Source organism: Barbatula barbatula, assembly GCF_947034865.1.
Source record: "Barbatula barbatula genome assembly, chromosome: 10".
Lineage (NCBI taxonomy): Eukaryota > Metazoa > Chordata > Actinopteri > Cypriniformes > Nemacheilidae > Barbatula > Barbatula barbatula.
The window spans coordinates 16,621,913-16,643,965 of NC_136773.1; the positions used below are offsets into that span (position 1 = coordinate 16,621,913).

The 22,053-nt window shown below is 36.9% G+C and overlaps 1 protein-coding gene across 1 annotated transcript in view; it reads right to left on the reverse strand.

The window, feature by feature from the left end:
- necab2 (N-terminal EF-hand calcium binding protein 2) overlaps positions 1–22,053 on the reverse strand; it is a 60,492-nt gene that overhangs the window by 7,351 nt on the left and 31,088 nt on the right. Inside the window, exons 6-9 of the mRNA XM_079465378.1 lie at positions 10,784–10,920; positions 10,232–10,356; positions 6,610–6,689; positions 1,529–1,585 (exon numbers count right to left, since the gene is read on the reverse strand). Coding sequence (XP_079321504.1) covers positions 1,529–1,585; positions 6,610–6,689; positions 10,232–10,356; positions 10,784–10,920 — 399 coding nt within the window. The remainder of the gene's footprint in view (positions 1–1,528; positions 1,586–6,609; positions 6,690–10,231; positions 10,357–10,783; positions 10,921–22,053) is intronic.

Here is a 22,053-nt window from a genome sequence, read left to right on the forward strand (position 1 = left end):
GTTACAAACGAAACGTAGGAAAATATTTTAGATGTATGTGTTTAAGCAGGTGATACTTAGTACATAGTTTATGTTATCTATGACATCAGTAGTAACTGCAAATTCATTAAAAATGTATGCATGGCTGTGTGTAGCCAGTCAAATAAGGATTGAAATAAATATTTATAAGGTGTTATAATGATATGCATTCATAGCTATCCAAATACATAAAAGCGAAGCACAACTGCTTTGATACACAAGAACATTACAGCGCCACTACAATTCAATGGGACCATTGTCATTATAAAGGAATCGAACTGTAGCTATATCAAACCAGACAGTTAAATGTTATTATTTTAAATATTTGCAATGACTTTTCACATAAAATGGTTCTGTGATCATTATTTAACGGACACAGTAATAAACATCTAAAGGGAAACTGAATTATATTGCATTGCGACAAAAATGGCAAAATCATTGTCTTTTCTGCTCTGTATAAGAAATGCAGATCCAGCATGCAAGACCCTTGCTGATATTATTAAAGATGTCATAACGAATTCTTAAAACATCCTCTTGGTTCCAAAATGAAGATTGTATAATCAATAAACTCACAGGCACATAAAGCCACTTAGTGAAGCTGTTGGATGGAACCAGTTCAATCCCTGTTTTGTCTCAAAGGTCGACAAGTATTAATGGATGATAAAGGAATGATTCAATTTTCTTTGATCCCTCCGGTAACAATAAAATGAGAGTACATTTAATGGGAATGTGTGTGCTGGACTCTGGGCCTTTTACTACAGAGGAGAGCTCAGAAGAATTGATAAAGCAAAATCCTTTTGAAGTTTAAATATTATGTTTGGAATTAAATTGTATTTGACTTTTGGAAAAATAGCTATATACTGTGAAAACCTTCTTCGCACTGCAAACAAAGCATGTATGCATATCAGCGACAACTGATAGTTACAATGAAGCATTAAAGAGAAATTTTAAAGAGCATTTAAAAGAGTTATTCCCAAATGCAAGAAGTAACTAATGATATAAAATACATTTTCATTATTTTGTCAATGATGATATGACAAGATGAAAGCCCACTGCTCCACCAACGTTATAACTGAATGATACTTTTACCCTGCTGTGTATCACCCATCTTCAGACCTTCACTGATTTGTGGCCTGGTGTGGTGTAGTGTGATACTGCTGCTTTGTATGACATATCGCTTATTGCTCCCTGAATTCATTGTAAGTCGCTTTGGATAAAGGTGTCTGCTAAATGACTAAAGGTAAATGTTCTTATCTTTGAGAGGCCAGAAAGACTTTCTGATTGTATTGAAGACACACAGTTGATGGTGACATACGAACAAACAAATGATCCTGAATCTTAAGAAATAGGTAGCTGCTTTTGTTTTGAAACGTCTCACAGGGGTTCATTCATTGGTTTTTGCGAACTACCTGCTTTATTGTAACAGAGGGAAAAGGTACTTTTTGGTCATGCATGTATTGTCTTGAGTATTTTCCATGTTTTTTGTTATACGACATGCTTTAGTACTTACTGCGCTAGTTGTGCCATCAGTGTCTGTTAGTCGCTGATGTAGGTCAAACCAAACTGTCTGCAACACAAACCAGAACAGAAAAGCACTAGTGAATTCACTTTCCCCCTCAGCCGCCCCTGACTGCTGCTGTCTGCCTGCAAACACTCAATGAAGTGAGGTGATAGAAGATGAGACATATAATCGTCTTGACGCTCAATATAATGTTAGGAAAGGATAATAAATAAATCAAATAAGAGAAAAGGAAAGAAAGAAAGTTCTTTCATTAACAAATTAAGTTATATGCACCTATGTGTAAATGAACCTGTTGCAAACCATCACACAGATGTTTATGCTAATCAATCAATCATTTGCAAAGACTTCCTGACAATTAAAGCATTTTCAATTCTGTAACAGAAGGATATAAATCACTTCATAAACTGAACATTGTTTACCACAAACAGATACAGTGTTTACCCAGTATACCTACTGTATATAAATGATGGCCTAACAACACCAAACAGTTCAGTTATCAGTTATTTAATTGCAGTTTTTTTAGCTAAGATGGAGCATTGGGGCTGTTGTAAAAATGTATTGTCCTGCAGGAAAGATGGACAGAGAAAGAAAGGGAGAGCGACACTCACTGCCTAGGGTGAAAAGTGACTTATATGACCAGCTGCTTTGCAACGCTGGCAAAACCAGGGCTGTACAGCACATGCTACGAAGAAATCGGTCCGTGCTACGAATGCATTTAATAGTGTAGCATGCAGTACAGTTTGGCAGGTGCATTAGACAGAGCCGCTTATTTGTGTGAAGTGCGTTTGCGTTTGCATTTAAAACTTGTTTTATTGAGTCCATTGATCTAGAGCCCAATGATCTGCTTGTCTATGAGTGAATTAGTTGCACACTTTAACATGCTATGTGACACTCGTGGATTTGTCTGTATCTTACTATATGAGGACATGAACACATGAACTTCATCCAAGTTTATTTTATCAGCATTTATGATTTTGAGTGAAGCTTGTCATGATCCTGCCCCTCCCTGTCATGATTTTCGAGTCTTCTGGCAGGATCATTGGTTTTGTCATGCCATGCTTTCTTTCTGGTGTTTCTCTGTTAGCGCCCCATCAGGTTTTCATCCCTCTCACCTGTCTCATGATCTTCCCGCGAGTTCCCAATAGCGTTTGAGTCTTGTCACCTGCCCGTCACTGTCCCAGTTCAATGGTTAGCGTTTCGCTGTATCTAGTCTTTGTCCCGTGTCGGTTGACTGTAAACTGTACCTTGTTTGCATCCCCATTCGTGCTGCTGTGGATTACCGTGTTCCTGTTGGATTTACCTCATTTGTGTTTTGGACTTATTATTATCCTTGAAGCCTTGTTTATTTTGTCCCCCTTCTGGGAAGTTTTTGTGTGCATTCCTTGTTTTAGTTATCGTGTTTTCCCCATCGTGGGATTTTGTTTGTCTTTTGTTAACCCTTTGACTGCCCTGCTCTTGGGTTCTTCCTCACCAAGACCCTTTCAGAAGCTACTGTCAAACACACTGAAACTCACGAGTCTTCACGACGACCCAACAAATTTGAACCAAATCATAAAATAATTAACTTAGTTTTAAATGAATAATCTGTAGTAAACACAATAGTGTACTTTAATATTTAATATTTACTAAAGTAGTAATATATACTGTAAAGTATATAGTACAGAAGAATTTTACTGCAGTTTAATGTAGTAAATAGCCTACTATATTATACTGTTCTGCAGTATTTTCCAAAAAAACTAAAATGGAAAAAATTATTTGGGGAAAACAAAAAAATGTTATGGCCCTAATGTATCCATTTGTACAATGTTATTGTCCTTTTTCAGTTACCTGTCTACTTATGTGATGAACTGCACTTAAAAATTTAGAGATCATAACAGATGTATACTTGTGCTACAACTGTGCCTTTGCCACACAACTTTAAACCCCTGTAGCACCAGTGCTATGTGCAAAAAAAGTTAACGTACAGCCCTGCAAACAGACAAAGCAGAACCAACAGATCAATAGGGTCTTCATATAGCAGAGTGAGAAATGTAGAAAGTTATGCCTTCCTTTTATATTATTTAATATAATATAACTCCTTATTCTATATTACAAATACATAGGTGTTATGAATTAAAAAAAGGATTGCGTATGGAAAATATCAAAATTCTGTTAATATTTACTGTCCCTTATAGTTATTACTAAAACTATTAAACAATTCCTATGAATTTAAATCAAACGAACTAGCCTAAATATTATCCAGAAATATTAAACTAAACGCAAATGCGAAATGTTGCATCGGTATCTATTAAGAAACTTGAAAATAAAGTATATAAAAACTGAAACAATTACACTTAAGTTAAAAGAACAAATAGATAATTACAAAAGCACATAAATAGCTAAAAATTTGCTAAACTTAAAATAACATGGAAACTTATAGTAACAAAATAAGCTAATCCACAAGCTAATCCAAAATATGAATAAAACTACAATACAACTGAAAACAAAACTATAATTGCTTTCAACCTCATGGCAAGTGACAATGATTTTTATTCATTTATTTTTTGGTCTGAAAAATCTTAAGTTCCACAGAAAACAGAATGTCATAGGTTTGGAACGAGCTAATAAATTACTATTGCTTGCGTTGAAGGAGTGCTGCACAAACTGAAAGATAATGGTATCCCTAGGTTAGTTCATCCGTATGAATGGTTATGGTGGGGAATATTTCTCCCCGTCACGGAATGACAGAATACGTAATGGACGGTAATGATGCTACAAATTCATGCAGCTGTCTCTCTTGCAGAGGAAAGAAATGGAGGTTCATCCATCAAAATGAATAGCCAGAATGACAGGCAGCACCCTGTCAGAGATGGGGCGCAGAGGAACGTTTTAGTCTCTACAGTGATTGGAGGCTATCATGAGTACCATGACTGGCTGTAAAAAGGAAATGATGCGTTTCTTAGAGTAGCGGGAGAAGGGGGTTGAGGGGGCATTATGCAGACAACAAGAGCCCCCTGATGACTATTCCAACTCTGAGCCAAAGTCAAACTAAGTCATGAATAACTCAACAGAATAGAGAACAGTTCTGGAAACAACAGAACACACATGTGGGACTATATTGGACATTTCATTTAAAGTCGAGGTTCTGAGGATGGATGCTCAGAAAAGCGTTGAATCCAGTTCAGACCCAGGTGTGAATCAAGCTTTTATTGACTGACCTTGCCAGATATTACAGTGAATCAAAAAGAATAGAAAGTTTGAAATGGCAACTAGTAGAAACTGTCATAAATTCAATAATCTGGAAGGCTCGCTTAAAGAATGACTTTTGCAAATGTTTCATGGCTTGTGTAAAAAAAAAAAACAGAATCCTTTCAACAAGTGGGCCATTTTGCATACTGTAAACAGCACTGGTCCAGAAGCACATCTAACACAAACATTGGAAAAAAGTACCACAGAACATTTAGAACTGGTCCAAAATGTTACACAAACATCTCGAAAACGTAACATAAGTATATGTGAAAATAGGAACTGGTGTTTTAAATAACTCTTCAGGAGTAAGGTTAGGTCAAATAAGCATAGTAAAGGTAACTTTACATATCATTATTTGGAAAACACCAATTAACCTCTTCAATAATTTTAAACTGATTCATAAAAGCTCTTCAGAATATTTGCCGCTCTTCATATGCAGCAAACATATGTGCATGTATTAAATGTTAATCTGTGCTTGGACCAACACCAAAACCTCTCGGTGCCACAGGAGTGAAGCTAAACCCTTTACCGCTAAACCCAGATATCCCTCCCTTCACCCTTAGTTTCTGTAATAAAAACGGCAGAAAATTGCCTGCCAAAGTCCACAGTATTAACCATCTCTATTACTTATTATAATATTATAATAGTAGGGGCGATTCACATTTCGCGTCTTAAACCCCACAGACAACGCTGCTTACATACAGTATATAGTGCTTTCTCCAAGGAGCGCCTAGGAGTTTGCGCTCTCCTGACATCTGTTGTTGCTAAGCAACCATGGGCCATGCTAGTCGTTGAGACGAGGAGGTATAAACAAATGATATATGGATTATATGGACTAAATATACCTTGCAATAACTCTGAAATACCTTGTTAACTCAAAAAAGTTTAAATATTTTAATATCGATGCGGGTCCGATGCGCCTAGAAACATTCGCGCACCAGACCGCATGTGCGTCCCTTTTTGAGCGCGAAACTGGGCACCTACATTTAAAATAATGAATTTGCGTTTGCAAAAAGATGCGAAATGTCTCTGAAATGGCTGTGCTTCAGGACTAAGTTTGTACTATTTACTACTGTTTAGTCTATATATCTGCAGCATTTCATGGTAAACAGATGTGGTTTCTCACTTATTAAATTTGCCCTTAGTTTATAATCCCTCCTGGACTATCTGATTAAGGTAAATGTTGTAAATTGAAAGTTAAAACAAGGTGATCCTGATGGCTCACAAACCATCGATCAAACATAGTCCCAATCGGTTTAGTTAATAAAAAATAATAATAATTCAACACAAAGAATCTCTTAAACATGGGGGAGGAAGGTGTAAGACCAAAAACAGAAGCAACACCCAAGAGCTGAGTAAATGTTTTCAGAGTGTAAAAGCGGTTGTTTGGTTGTCACATTTATTTAAAAGCTTTCTTTGTTTTACGGTTTCATTTAACCCCCTCTCCCCACTGTTCTCTACCCTGAGCAATGCAAGTAATGACTATAAGAAAACAGATTAGGGGGTTAGTAAACGCAATACGCCTCTCATCCCAGGCTTCTATATATGTGTGTAATTATCTTCATGTGTGTTGATATGCAAAAGTAACAGAAAATAGAAAGCTGAAGATGCAAAATATGACAGCTTTACACCAGTCTTAAAGGACACGGAGATGGAGTCCAAAGTTTATAGTTTACGGAAACTGCATTTATCGATAAGTTTGATACTAACAGAAGGAATAAAACAAGAAGCTAAATCGAATCTGGATTTTGAAATACAGGATTTTATCCTCACAGGTCTACACAAGACGTTTCCCAGCAGGCAGCACTTGACCTCTCAATATTATACGACGAAGCTCTTACCTTGTTCTCCAGACGTCCAATCAGCTCAGCCAGTCGGTTGATCTGTGCTTCAAGTCCTTCTTTTCTCACCTCCACAGCTCCTGAGAGACAGAGAGACCCAGTGCATAATTTGCAGATAGTTTCAATCAACTTTAACTTTACCAAGCACCTGAAACTCTTTTCAGAGTGGCTGTCATAGCAATGAAACGGAGTGAATCAAATGTTCAGACATTTTTACCGAGCTCCAGTCATTATATTGATCGGTTACGCAATTTTGCCAACAGCTTTACACACCAAACGGTGATCATTAGGTAAGGTTAGGGAATAGAACATTAGGGAATAGAACACAAGACTATTTTGTTTCACAGAAACCAGAATTAGAGCGTGTTTAACGTGATTTCCACCCTCCCTTTATTTCTTTTATGCAATGACAGATCCCATTAATGAAGCAAAAGGTTTTCTGCCTTTGAAATCCGCCCCACTTGAGGTGCCAAACCAATTAGACTCTAACACCTCCCTTGTGTTGATGAGGCCTGTATAATGCAGAGGGGAGACACATCGGAACACATAAACTGTTACCATAGCGATAAGGGGATGGAGTGAACCGTTCGTGGCACCTTTTCTTATTTAGCCACCAAATCAGTCTAATCATGGTATGTTAAGAATGATCTGAGGCCATTACGAGGGTGCACCTTGTCTCTAAAAACAATGTGCTTTAATTGTGATATCAAGCATATGATAATCTAAAATAAGTACGTATTTGTGGAAAAAGATGTATACAATCATGCCGTTATGGCTGTAAGACCTCTTTAAAGACATATTTTAGACCTATTGAATTCAGATTAGAACAAATTTTGAATAATTTGTCAGTGAAGTCACATTATGCCACACGGTCTTTTTCTTGACATCTGATGTCATTTCATGCTAGTTATATTGGCCACACCAACTATGACATGATTTGGAACATCAGCTCTGGATCCAGTGAAGACCAAACAAGAGCCAAAATGGTCTGAACCCAAACTGTCAAACACCTTTTTGGTACCTTTTAACTTGATTTTATATTTTCAACTGACATTGATGCATTTTTTTAGTTTAATCAAACTGCACATATACTTTTTGAGTCCGCTGTGTGTAACATATACTCTAGATTACAGAAGGTAATGTCATTGCCATATTTGTATTCCTGTATAAGGCTCACGGCTACTCCAAGGTCAATGATTTAGATTCACAGGGAACACAGGTACTGATAAAATGTATAGCATTGAATGCATTGTAAAAAGTCTGTCAAAATTCTATAACAAAATATAATAACATGCAGTGTATACTTTACTAACTAACTGGAATCAAGAGAACCCTACAATACCTCACACAAGTAAACAAAAGTAAAAGAAAGAAAGCATCGAGAATCGCCAGAGATTGACTGATGGGAAAAAGGTGCCATGAGTAAACCAGAAGAACTGATCCATTACTTCATGCCGGTGCTCATAAACTACATCTTGGACACTTAACTCTCCAATCATGGCTCTCCACAATGAAGCTTGAATAAAGCTTTTATTGTGAGCCGAGTCAGCTTTATTTGTGCCTTGCGGAAAACTAGTGCCAGCTTTTCAACCTCGCCCATAAAACCTCGCCCTTCTGATTCAGCAATGCTATGTCACTCTAGGAATACTGGTATATTGGACAGGATGATTTTACAATAAAAATGAATGAGAAAACGATTGAGATCTATATTGATTACCATCAATAAAATATGTGCACATAAATGTTAGCTTCTGTACAGACATTCTGCAGAATCGTTTATCACCTCGACTATATCTCAAATGAAACAGCTCACAGATACAAAAGATGAGTAGAGATAAAACAAGAGCATTACATCAAAAAAAACAATTTATACGGCATTTTATATTGTTAGAAGAGTAAATTATGATAAATGTTGTATTTTCTGGTTGTTCTAACCATTTGGTGCTATAACTTCTAACTGACGCTCAGGCAAGGTTCGAGGGAGACCTTTATCTGCCCTCTCATTAAAATCTCACACATTTCTTTAGTTACATCATAAACGCAGGGCTGTCATGAGCTGGTGGTGTATGCGCTTATTTGGCCCGCAAACAGCTCAGTCCCAAATCTCATCAATAATGGAGGAGGAGTATGAGCACAGAGCACACAAACAGAATTTAACTTGTGTTGGGTATGATAATGCAGCTTGCCACCAAATCTCAAACGCCATAATGGAGATCCGTACAGCACTGATTTATGGTATGTTTGTGGGGGGAAAGCAAATGATGAATAGAAGTAATTTGCGACTCATCAAACAGACCATTAAACAAGGTCTTCAATAAACTCCTGCTGAAAAACACTGGAGGAGGAGCAGTAATGAAAATGCACAGAAATGCTCTTTCTCGTCTATGTGCTAATCTCTCGCAGTAATATAACTGAAGATAATCTTTGCTTCTCGCAGAACAGCCAGACTGCCGTGAAGATCCTGTTTCTCTGTGCCTGACTGACTGAGATGATATCAATTAGGAAATAAATTTGAGGTGGCTGGGAAAGTGGAGGGCTCTGAGGCAAGACACTAATTTTGATGTTTATCTCAAGCATTTCATCAAATCTTGTCTCTTCACATCACAGCTGGAACTGCTCTCACAAACAGATGCTTGCTTTCTTTATATTAAAGAGTATACATATGTATACAGATGTGCTACTCTTAATTATGAATCAACATGTGAGATGTCTTAGGAATTTACATTGCTAAAAATATTGATATTTTATTCTTTACTATATATGTTTGCATTTTTTTGTTTCTATAAACAATCGTATTATTATTTATTGGGTTGCATTGTTTGCATGCAATATACAGTATACGTCGATAAGATTCAAGATTCTGGGTGTAACCATGACGACACATGGAGTTGATGCACGGCCGTTTTATGCCAATATTCTTCTCACTTCATTACTGCATTCAATTTATATTAAGCGACAAATAAAAGTTTCACATGCAATTATGGCACAAGAGCAAGCAATTCTTACAGATGTAAGCAAAAGACAGAAAAGTTGCAAAAAAGGACTCTATTGAAATAGAATGGCTGAAATATTTCCACAAAACAAGTTGCAAACACAGATAACTCAGCTATATCCAAGTAATATCAGTCAAACAGCGAATTATTTTATTTAAAAAAAAACATTATTAACATGCATTTGGATTAAAAAACTAAGTTATCTGTTTATGTCACTGCCATCCTTCTGAAACCTTGTATCTCCACATTTATGTCACAAATCATTATTATTAGTCACCCTTCATGTTTGACACTGGGTTTTGCAAATATCTAACAATAAAAAGTATTAAAAAGTGCTTGTCAAGTTTGAAAACATGGTATGCAATCGTTTTAAAAAGTACAGCGTTTTTCAATTTCCTGAAAAACATCTCATTTGGACATACAAGGTTTTAGAAGGACAGCATGATATTATCTTAATAGCTATGAACTGCTCTGTTAACATTCAAAATAAAGTAGCACCCTACAACTCAATTCAGGTGCTCTTCACTCAGAAGTGGGTATAGGGCATAGTGACACACAGTTTCAAATGGATTTAACTCTGCTTGTTTGGAAACAGCAGGAGTCTGGCGTTGGGTGTGTGATGATCTTACCTGCACCTGTGTTGATGTTCCTCATGCTCTCTTTCGCACTGACTCTGTTGTTGGGTGGGTAATCTGGCACCAGGGCCACATTGCGTCCATCTGGGACACGTGGGCTGGTCTTACTGGGGTAGGATCTAGGTCAGAACAGGGAGAAAAAGTCTTTAATTATCTGTTTGTCATCAAAAGATTTAATAATAATAACTTCCACTAAGCAAATGTTTTTAAATGTGTGGTGGCAGTTGACAATCAATTACCTACTGTAGGAAACTACAACAGAGGTTGTATTTTGCATTCTGCACAGGGCTGAGATTACAACCCGCTCTACTATCATGCATATTATCAGTCTTTGAAATCATGTAATTAGTGTAATCTCTGGCACTTTAATTACAAAAGCATCTGCTGAATCAAACACTAAATGCAGGATATCATGAGGAAAAGACAGTGAGTGATGTCCAATTGACATCACAAGTCATAGTTTCTGAGAGGAAGTAATGACTTCCTTTACAAGAGTAATGCTGGACATCATCTCAACATGCACAACATCTCAAATAAAACTCTCACCCCACAGATGAATGTTGCTCATCAATGGCATCCACAGCACTCTCTACAGAGCTCAGTAGAGACTGGATCTGATTGGCTGATTCCTTCAACAGAAAGCGGGTCACAAACTGCTCAACGTTAGATCCCCGTTCATACACCTGCAATGAAGGAGAGAGAAACAAAACAAGTGAGAAAGGAAGCAACAAAGATGAGAAGACCAACAAAGATAAAAGCACGTCAGCGCTTCGCTGAGGATTTTACACATGGATATTTGATGAAGTTCTCCTGTTTAAGAAACACTCCTCCACTTCAGCTCAATACCTTTAAGCAAAACACATGGTCTAGAGGTGCATATGATCTGAGATTCACAAAGATAAATAATACATCAAAAAACTGCCTGGGAACCTGGCATGAGCAGAATATATGGCCTCAGAAGTGAATGATAGGTCATGGAAGCTTGTGATGGTATTGGATCAGTGGAGCCGACACACGTTGATCTGGTGACGTGTTTTGCGAACACAGGGTCTATTTTACACAATGTGAGCTGAATGTTAGTTAGGTTGTATTGGAAGGACTAAAGTGTGAGTGTGACAACTTTTGTGCTGAACTTTTTGAGTTTGAGCAAACACATGGATTCTATCAATCAACCTTGTTTCCATTGAAGGTACCATGCGTAATATTTATTTATTGACAGAAATGTAATATATCACATACATAACTATGTCTTCAGAGGAGTACCTTACAAAAAGACGCGTTATGTTTTTATTACCTTAGAATGAGCTATTTCTATCTACATGGAATTCACCTTGTTTCTACAGTAAGCTTAAAAGGACAAACTGTTGTACAGAGTGCGTACCGTAAGATATACCTCATTCAGCAAAGGAGCAATAACGTGATAACATCTTGGTCCTATGACAGTCGCCATAAAGCTTCGAAAGGTAGGGGAGAGTGAAAAAAATCTCCACATTGCTCCACAAAAATACTATTATTACAAAAATTAGAAGCCAAGACCCAAATCAGGGACATCATAGAAAAGAGTTAACTTCAAGTCCTTCAGTTTCTCAAAGCAAGGGAGGCCAAAACTGTGCTGAAATTATGCACCGATGTGCAAAAAGACTGTCATGGTCATCATTTAAATCAACTCTGGCCTTCCCAACTGATGGTCATTGAATATCCAGACAGCATTAGCAGGAAAGACTGAATTGAAGTGCTGGCCTCTCATAAATTATGCTGCTATGCCATGCAGACTCAGTACAACAGTTAATAAAAAAACGTTACATGAGGAGTAATAAAGTAGATTGGGAGCATTGGCAGTCTGTAGTGCTCCATCAGTCCAGGAAAACAGAAGGCATGAATAAGTGCCTTAAAGGGACAGTGCAGCAAAAAATTTAAAATCGTTTTTGGTGAATCATCACCCCTTTAACAGCAATACACTACCATCTAGTGAATGATTTTTAAAGAGTATTTTTTTTAAATCGCAAATTACGTCAAATTCATGAGACAAATGTGAGCCAATTCAAATCAATTTGTACATTTCACTTATGTATATTAAATTTGGGATGCACCTTATATCTTAACACGATGATGGTCCAGAACAACACGGAAAGGACAATAAAAAAGTCTGTTGGCCCTGGTGAATAGAATAAAAATTCTATTTTAAAGGTAGGAGGCTGGTGTTTGTCCTGTCCACCTGGCTGAACAAGAAGCCACCAGGTGTTGATGGTGATGTCTTGGAAGGCTCAGCATGATTTATGCTAGCGGTATGCTTGGTCAGCAGCTCAACGGAGGCCTTAACACACATCAGCAAACAGGGAGCCAGGGCTTACTGTCCACACCAAAACAATCACAGCGTGTGTACCAAAATATAATTTGATGCTATATATACAGTACAGCCGCAGAAGATTTTCCATATTTTGACATTTATTTTTATTGTTTGCTCATATGCAATACATCTCTGAGGTGTCTCCTGTCTGATGTCATATAGACATTGTTAATAAATGCAGAAAGATATCCAATTACTAATATTTTTGCTTTTCTTTTTTTCATGTATATTGCAATATTTCATGTATATCTCTCACCCAGCTGATTACACCTTTGTTCGAAACGTATATACAGTAATTTTATTGAGTTAATTTTGCTTTTATTTGCAAGATATTATGTTTAATAAATATAATTAAAATACTTGCTGACAATTTTGTCTACCAATTGTGTGTTTAATAAAAACTTAAGTGAGAACTTGCCACGGAGAAGTCTTCTGTCCTAATTGTAAGTATTATTTAAATGCTTATGATTTAGGTCAGATTCGACTTACTTTACCTTACCTGAAAATAATAAATAAAACGGTTAAAGGTGCAAAGGTTAAAATAGACACCATAAAACAACATCTAGAAGATGTATGTAAGATGTATATGATTTGGATGTCTGTAAAATCGCCTTTCTAGGACATTAATCGGATGGTCTTACGCAACAGATGTTTCCCAGATCTCTAGATCTTTCACAGACATCTCACAACTTACAGACGTACCAGTGCAATCTGGGCTGTGACAACATTTCTCCCTATTATTTGCAGGAAATTTAAACAGGTCAAACTGGTCAAAAAAACAAAAACGATGCACTGTATACAGATCTTAAATACTGGAAAGAAAACAAGTTCATATTCATGTTTAAACAAACCAATACTAATGTTTTACATGTATATTAGGAACTGTTAAAAAATTTATATATGATGGAACAGGACTGATTTTTCACATGCATTCTCTCAGTCTTTTGGGCGACCTTGTCACTCCAGAGGTTTGCATTTTGTTCAAAGTAATCCAACACTGGACTGAAATGGTCACAATACATGCAGAAATGCTGGTTAAAGGCATTTATTGCATCAAAATAAATGATGGTATCGCATCGAGGTGGAGTGTGAAAGAAGGGGAGTAAACTCAAAACTCCACCTTTACTGGCTTGTAATGAAGTGCACACCCAGGGGAATATGTTTGAATGGTCAGGACAACATCATGCTTTGAGCTGCTCTAATGATTTGGTGCCCAGACTTCATGAGGGTGTTGAGATGTGCATAGCAGGGGGAAGCGGGAACCCTGACATCGAGCATCGAGAAAGAAAAAATGAAACTGTAAAAAATAAATAAGGCAGAGATTATTTGCACCAGGTTCACCCACCAATATGTGATTGGAATAGAGAAAGTATAAAACAACACCATTTCAAACAGTGACTACAGTGGCGTAAGGTGTAAGTCTGTATAGCGTGACACAGGGAATTGGGGTTCTAATCCAAATCTTGCTTGAAAACATTCTTTTACCTTTTTCTATCACATTACAGACCATAAAGGCATTTCTTTTCAATAAAATTGATTAAAGACTTTACATTTTTGTTCATAAAGTTTAGGTTTAGGGTAAGGTTAGTGTTGTAGGGCTTTAATATCTCAATAAATTGCCATCATTTTAATAATTTAATAAATATAATGATTTATAAACTGTTATTATTGCATAATGGTTAATGCATAACCATAACGATATCTGCCACTATTTATGAGTATCAATAGCATCTAGCGACTATTTCTACTTAATCCAAAGAAAATACAGCTATGTTTGGTTAGTGTAAAAAGCATTGCTTCCTTGTGCGGGCTATTTTGTTAATAGACACTTCGTAAATGAAAATGTTTTATCAAAAATAAATATAATGCATTTTATAACGCAGCTAGTTTCGTACAACAGATTGTGCTTTGGCTATAGGCAAACATATAACATGGAAATAATTTTTGCCTCCGATATTTATCGAATGAATGAGGCATTTATATAGCGTTTTAATGTATATTGCTGTACACCCAAAGCAGTTTACAATCATATGGGGGGGGGGGGGGGGGGTCTCTCCTCAACCACCACCAGTGTGCAGCATCCACTTGGATGATGCGACGGCAGCCACAGTACAATGGCGCCAGTGCACTCGCCACACACAAGCTAAAGGTGGAGAGGAGAGAGATAGATAAAGCCAATACAGAGGGTGGGGATTATTAGCAGACCGTGATTGACAAGGGCCAGTGGAGGGAATCTGTCCAGGACACCGGGGTTACACCCCTACTCTTTACCAGAAGTGCCATGGGATCTTTAATGACAACAGGGAGTCGGGACCTCGGTTTAACGTCTCATCCGAAGGACGGTGCTTTTCACAGTATAGTGTCCCCATCACTATACTGGGGCATTAGAGGACCAACACATACCACAGGGTGAGCACCCCCTGCAGGTCTCACAAAAAAATACCGCTCAAAATACGTTCCCGGGGCTATGGGGATACAGGTTCAAATCCGTCATGAAATATTCATTCTTTTCTATTGCATCTGCAGCAACAAACAGACCCCCAAAACAAAAAATGGCACTTTTGAAAGTGTAACTGAAAGGTGAATTACTGAATAACAATGACTGACATGCTGGACTGAAGCACCCAAGCACACCTGTGCTAAAGCGAAGACCTAAATAAACTAAGAAAGCGTTATTTCTGATGCATTAAGACAAGCCCTCAACAGAATGAACAATGGCACATGCAAGACAGTTCATAATGAAAGAATATAATCTGTGGCTGATGCCTAATACAGAGGGGGTAAATGGGCTCATTGTGAGGAAATATGATCTCATAACCAGAGATCTTCCACAGGGAATATATGTCAACCCTTTGGTATAAAATGGAAGGTGGGATGATTAACCTTTTTTGTCATTTGTAATGAAAGCATTAAATATAGCAAGCAGGCTGTGAGGCATATTGCCACTTAAAAGTGAACGGCTGTGTTATTTTATAACGAAAGGGAAAATAGGTATCAAGAAATGTCCATGCATGCATAATATACAATGCCCGTGTTTCTAAACAGCCTGTGGCGGGGTAAACCAGAATAAAATGCCATGTTACATTGGGACATGTAATTTGACTGATTTGTCCCAGCCTCATTAAATGCAACTTTGCATATCACAAAATGTTGTTGCTAAGAAACATATTGACTGCTGTTGCTAGGAAACGATTAATTGGCTCATGTCTGAGTGGAGCCGTAACGTCTCGTATGTTTGTCTTAAAATAGATGAAAGCTTACAGCTATAATAGCATATATATTAAAGAAGTCAACGCCGCACCTTTGCATTTATTAACAAGCTATACTGCGAAAAATTAATAAATAATGTATTAATCATTTCTGGTATGTATAAATATGTCAGAGCATTTCAGATTTTAAATGATCTTAGCTAGATTTCTCATTTACTGTAAGAGAACGTAAAGGTGACATATAATTGCACTGTTTTGGTTTGAACAGATTTTTACCAGATGCCATGGACTGACTCCTAACATAAAAAGAGGAGAATGAATTAAGTAATATTCCAGATGTTTCCTTATTTTTCCATTTTCTGCTATTAAAATATAAACAAAACATGTTTTTTGGGGTTCATATTGGCTTAACAAAAGTTCCCTAATGTCATCATCCTCCAGAAAGTTTCAGCAGGAAAACTCATAGATTTTTGCTCTTTATTTCCACATTGTTTCAATGGAATATGGTAAAAATCCTTGCTCTTGTTAAACTAATAAATTATAAAGTGCCTAAGCATGCAGAGCTCATTTCTGTCTGTTATACCCTTAAAAATAAATACTTTCTTAAATTACAACACAAACAAATGTAATTATTAAAAAATTGCAGGGCATCTGCTCATCTCCGAAACCAATATATTAAATTGCCTTTTAATAAATTGTTTTCCCTCTCTGACAAGAAGCAACCTCTTGTTGATCAAAACATCTGAATCACACATTAGCATTGCCAGCTGTTTCTCCAAACCGCTAAATGAAACTACTGTTAACGGTTCCCTGGAATAAGCCAAAAGGGTAAACAACTGAAAAAAGAACATCCCTTTCAAGATAACAGAACACAACAGAGTCGGGCGAAGGCTCGCTCCCACCTACAGTCCAAACCTGCGGCTCAACCTAGTTTGACAAAGCTTCCGGGAATTGAGGGAAGAGATTCAATCACAATCGCATTAGCAGAGCCTGAAAACAGAAGTCATGGTATAATGCTGTTATTCGGCCAGGAATACATCCATTCACAACGGAGGATCACAGTTTGCTGAGAGTTTACAAAACCGGGATTAAATCCCAGTCGGGTAGAAAATGAAGAGATGACAATACAGACGTCAGACGTCTATTGTGGGAGAGGAAAGATTGAGCTGTGTCTTCATTATTGTATTGGAGCGTGTATGTGTGCTTGTCCAAAGTAAGAGGATAAAGACAAATCTTTTTTTCCTACTGGGCTCTGCAGGTGTCTTAACCGCATGGAACATCTTTTGCGGTAACTCAAGGCATTCACACAGTTTCAGGAACATGAAAGAGTGAAGTCTTTGGAAGTCCTTCATCTGCTTCAGCTACTGCATTTTACACTTCCCAGGGAGTACAGTTTGACTAACCAATGACAGGGTTTTTAAATTAATAAATTATAGATAAAGTGTGACATTGTCTGAAAGACAGAGCGTTTATCCCTGTAAGAGGTGCAGAGTCATGCAACCAGTCTTTTCTTGTTCCTTTGACCAAGCGATTGAAGGATAGTTCACCCAAAAATGGAAATTTCGGCCGTCATTTACTCACCCTCATTTCAATTTCAAACCTGTATGACTTTCTTCTCCAGAACACAAAAGAAGATATTTTGAAGGTACCAATTCACTTATATTGTACAGACGGAAAACCAATGCAAGTACCACCGTTGTTTGGTTTGAAATGACAAGAGGGTGAGTCAATTATGACAGAATGTACAGTTTTGGGTGAACTATCCACTATTTCAAAGGTTTTTAAACAATAAAAAGTGTGCTTCAGCTGAGATAAACTTGTTTGGAAAGATATATAAATATAATGTAAAGAATATACAGAAGTAAAATAAATGTATAATTTTTATTTTTTAAATTGAAATATTAACTGCTGTAACATTTTAATCATTCAAATAATAAAAAATACATAATATATTTCCTATCCAGCTACTAGTTGACAATTAAACTTGGGAAGTTAAAATGCTTTTATGTTAGAAAAGAGAACACAAATATTGCATCATATTGTTCCTACCACCCACACACAATTCTATGTCCACTTTGTTAAACATAAGCTAAGATACGAAAGAGTTACATATACACTCAAAATTTTTATTTTACGGAATTTAATTGATTCAATTTACAGATTCTTCACGTAAATATGTCAGATAGACTGCAAATTAATATGTTGGGTGCAAAATTACATGACAAAAATGTACATTTTATTATACCTAAATGTTATTTTTATCAGGCGCCGCAGCTGCTGACAGTGTATAATATTTAAAAAATATAAAATAAATTCTTTATATAAGTATTGGAACTCAGCAAAAAATGCTAATAAGAAAAATCTCAAAGCTGCTGCGAACACATCGCAACAAACCCTTTCATCTTTTAAATGCAAGTCGCGGCGTGGTTCTCTTTTTCAAATATATGGAAAGCAGCGATCAGTGTGAAATTTCATGATTTCAGTGTATGCATTTGAATTATGGATCAAGATTAATGTGTCAGTGTCTGCATGAACTGTATGTGACTTAAATCAAGTTGATTTAGTCGTGCTGGCAGATTCAGCAATGAAAAGAACATACGCTGAACGTGCAGAGGCACCTTACAATAATCTTTATTGCCCTCGTCTCTCATGTGAAAGAAATGACTTAAGAGAAAGCGCCAGACAATAGATCTATATTCTCAAACACTCCCTTAAGCAAACCTTATTACACCAGATCACTAAATACATGTCAATCAAATGCTCGGTGGGTTTGACCTTTATTAGTTTGACATTTGGATTCCTGAGGGCATCTCTCGAGGTTGGGTTTCATAGCAGGATCATGGTCGACAAAGGGGACTCGAATAAAGTAAGTTAATTGTAGTTTACCTCAGAGAGCGCACAACAAAACCGAGCGACCTGGAAGTGCAAATCTTTCTTCGCACCCCACAGGCAGTGGGAGGCTTTTCTGAGAACAATGTTGTAGTCACCAGCAACAAACATGAACAGGGGCTCTAATTATAATCACCTCTCGTTGAGTTTCCAGGCAATTTTAATCAGGCATCTTGATGCTGGGAATTATCGTCACAAAGACAGGACTCTATAACAGTGACAGCCTTTAGTTTAGATGATAAGCAAACATTGGTCCCCATATCTGTGCCACGGCAGGAGAGTTTCGTATGCCCATTGATTGACACAGCAGTCAGGAAATCAGGTGCTCCAGCTGCTTTTGTGCTCACTTCCATGAGCCGTGATGGTGATGAGGCAAGTTTTAACAATCTGTTCAAATACATATTGTCATCAGACTTACTTTCCGCTTTTCTACATCATCCACACAATGCATATGATCAAATGACAAAGAACACTACTTTCTATTTTTGTGTTTCTCAAAAAGAAAATAATGCTAGTATGAGAAAATCTGTAAAACATCTATAATTCATTACAATTAACATTTTGGGGCGTACTGTTAACAAAGACAATAAATAAGGTCTTCAGGGTTAGGTAAGGGTCAGCATTTCTCACCCACACCATTATTCACACGCAGAATTTCACCAGCAATGAAAAGCTGTGCAAGATTCAGGCAATCGAGTTCACAATTCTCACGTCATCGCAACGAACTATAAAACGCATCCGGAGACGAACGGCCCCGGCCGCGGACTACAGTTCATCATAAAATACAGGAGCAGAGAGATTTACAGTCCGAGCATCAGCAGTTTAATGAACAAGAGAAGACAAGCGCAGCGGCAGCCCTCAGCTCCGAGGGTGCTGCACTGGAGCATATGGACTGCTGGATACGTTTCACACACTGGCAGCTGAGAGATGAGTCTCAGGACAGTAATGAAAGACAGCCAGCGTGATGCCCAGAGCTCTGCATGTCTGTGAAATTACCACTTCACACCTTGTAAGAACAAGTTCAAGATGGACATATTGAAACATATTGGAGTTCCTTTTTAAAGGGACTGTTCACCCAGAAAGAAAATTCTGTCTTCCTTTACTCACCCTCGAGTTTCAAATCTGTATAAATGTATTTGTCCAGATGAATGATATTTGGAAGAATGCTTGTAACCAAAGAATGATTGGCCATTCAACAGAACATATGAAAATATGAAACACATTCATATTGTGTTCAACAGAATTTATAAAACAATTGTCCTAGAATATTAGTCAATGCTGACCAAGAACTGTTTGGTTACAAGCATTCTTGCAAATATCATTCTCTGTGTTCATCAGAACGAAAAAACGTATACAGATTTGAAACTCGAGAGTGAGTAAATGAAGATTGTTTTAAATGAATTCATATTGAATGAACTAACCATTTTTAAATCTGATTTTCATGTTATGGCCATGGCAATGAGAGTGTGAATGGGCTTGCAAAAATCTTGTTTAGGAAAAATACAAAATATCGTCAGATTTATACTTAAAAGATAATTTGCCAACTGTGCAAGACAAACACATTCACACATTTTAAAGTCAGTCTTAAAATGAGATGCAATTGTAAGGTTAATCATATAGATCAAAACAGATTGTTGTGTCTGGGTGAAGATATAGGAAAGTCTTCATAAATGTCAATCCAAATAAAGAAGACAACATCCTACATTTCATTAATAAAACAACCACAAACCCTTACTATGAAACACTATCAATTAAACAATTCAATACAATAAGACATTTTAATTCACTTTGTTGTTAACGCAAGTTACTGTATGCCAAAGCAGAATGCTGCAAAACTTTCAAAAACAATTCCAAACATACAGCAGCTTGAGACACAGAGCCAGGTTAAAGGACATTACTGCATTACTGCAAACATTAAAACATGCACGTGCGTTGGATTTCCAAGCTCGCATACATATTCATCTGACCTGAACTTGGGTAAAAGAGAGGAAGTTAAAAATGAATCTTGTTATTGAATATGAAAGGTCTTCGATACTTTCTTCAGCAGAAAGCATTTAGATCCTTTAACCGGACAGTACATTACAAGTGGGGAAAATCTAAGCATACTGAAGCCTTCTGTAACCGAATCAGCAACAAAATTCCAATGAGCCCGAAATTAAATTACATTTGAGCATAATGGTAATGCACTGTAGTAAAATGCACATTCAGAAAGCTGAGTAAATGCATCTGAATATCAGATTTATGTTCTGGAAAGCATGTCTAGTTTATACTCTCTATCTTTGATACGTTGCATTGTCTGTAATTGTTACAATGCATCTTTTGTAGCAAAACTGATCACCGGCTTTAAGAAAAGCAACTATGTTATGCTACATTCATGTATAGCACTAGTTAAATGCTTACAATTATAAAGAATTTTAAACATTTTCCTCAAAAAAGCACTTTCATTTTTGTTTAATACTTATTTGTTGGTTTATTACATGGAAAAGAATGTCTAAGATTAATTATTTTGATAACTCATTTATACTCTGCGTTATTGTCTAAAAATGAATTTAATGACTGAAATTTGCAGTGCTGCCTGAAGTTTAATTATTAAGCATCTTTAAAACAATCTTAGAGCCGCAATATGTCACTGTCTTCACAGACACCATGTGATATATTCCAAAATAACCGTCAAATGTCATAAGTGGTTACCAGGGAAACTAGGTAACCGAGGTGACACGGTAGAACCAGAAGCAAATGAGCAAAAGTAAAAGTGACTGAGCACAGAATGCGGGCACTATACTCATAATGAGGCAGTGGTCAATCCCCCTCACCTTCAGTCAGCATCACAAATGTATCACAAATGTATAAATACTTGTGTTCATAAAGCTGCTGTAGTCCACATTTAACTCAATTAGTTACGAAGCTCTCTTTCTCGTAGAGTTACTTACAAATACATTATTTTTCAAATAATAGTCATTCTTTCATCCTTTACTCACCCTCGTTTCATTCCAAATCCGTATGACTATCTTTCTTCTGCAGAACACGAAAGAAGATATTTTGAAGAACGTTGGTAACCAAAACTACATTGGATCCCATTTACTTCCATTGTATGTACAATGTTTGATTTTGGGTGAACTATCCCTTTAAAAATCATACTTCACATGCACCAATGATTTACTACTATGTTATATATGAAGAAAATAAATGGGATCTTTTTTAACTTCTGAAACTCCTCTCATACATCAGCTGACGTAAAGTGCCAAAGTAGCTGCTTAGTTTACAGTGAATTTGAACTGACAGGTAACAGTATATTAGGGCCCCAGGGACCAGTGCTAAAACTATGTGCTTTTTTCCTTCATCTACTTCTGTCAATCTCTGTCGATGGAGGT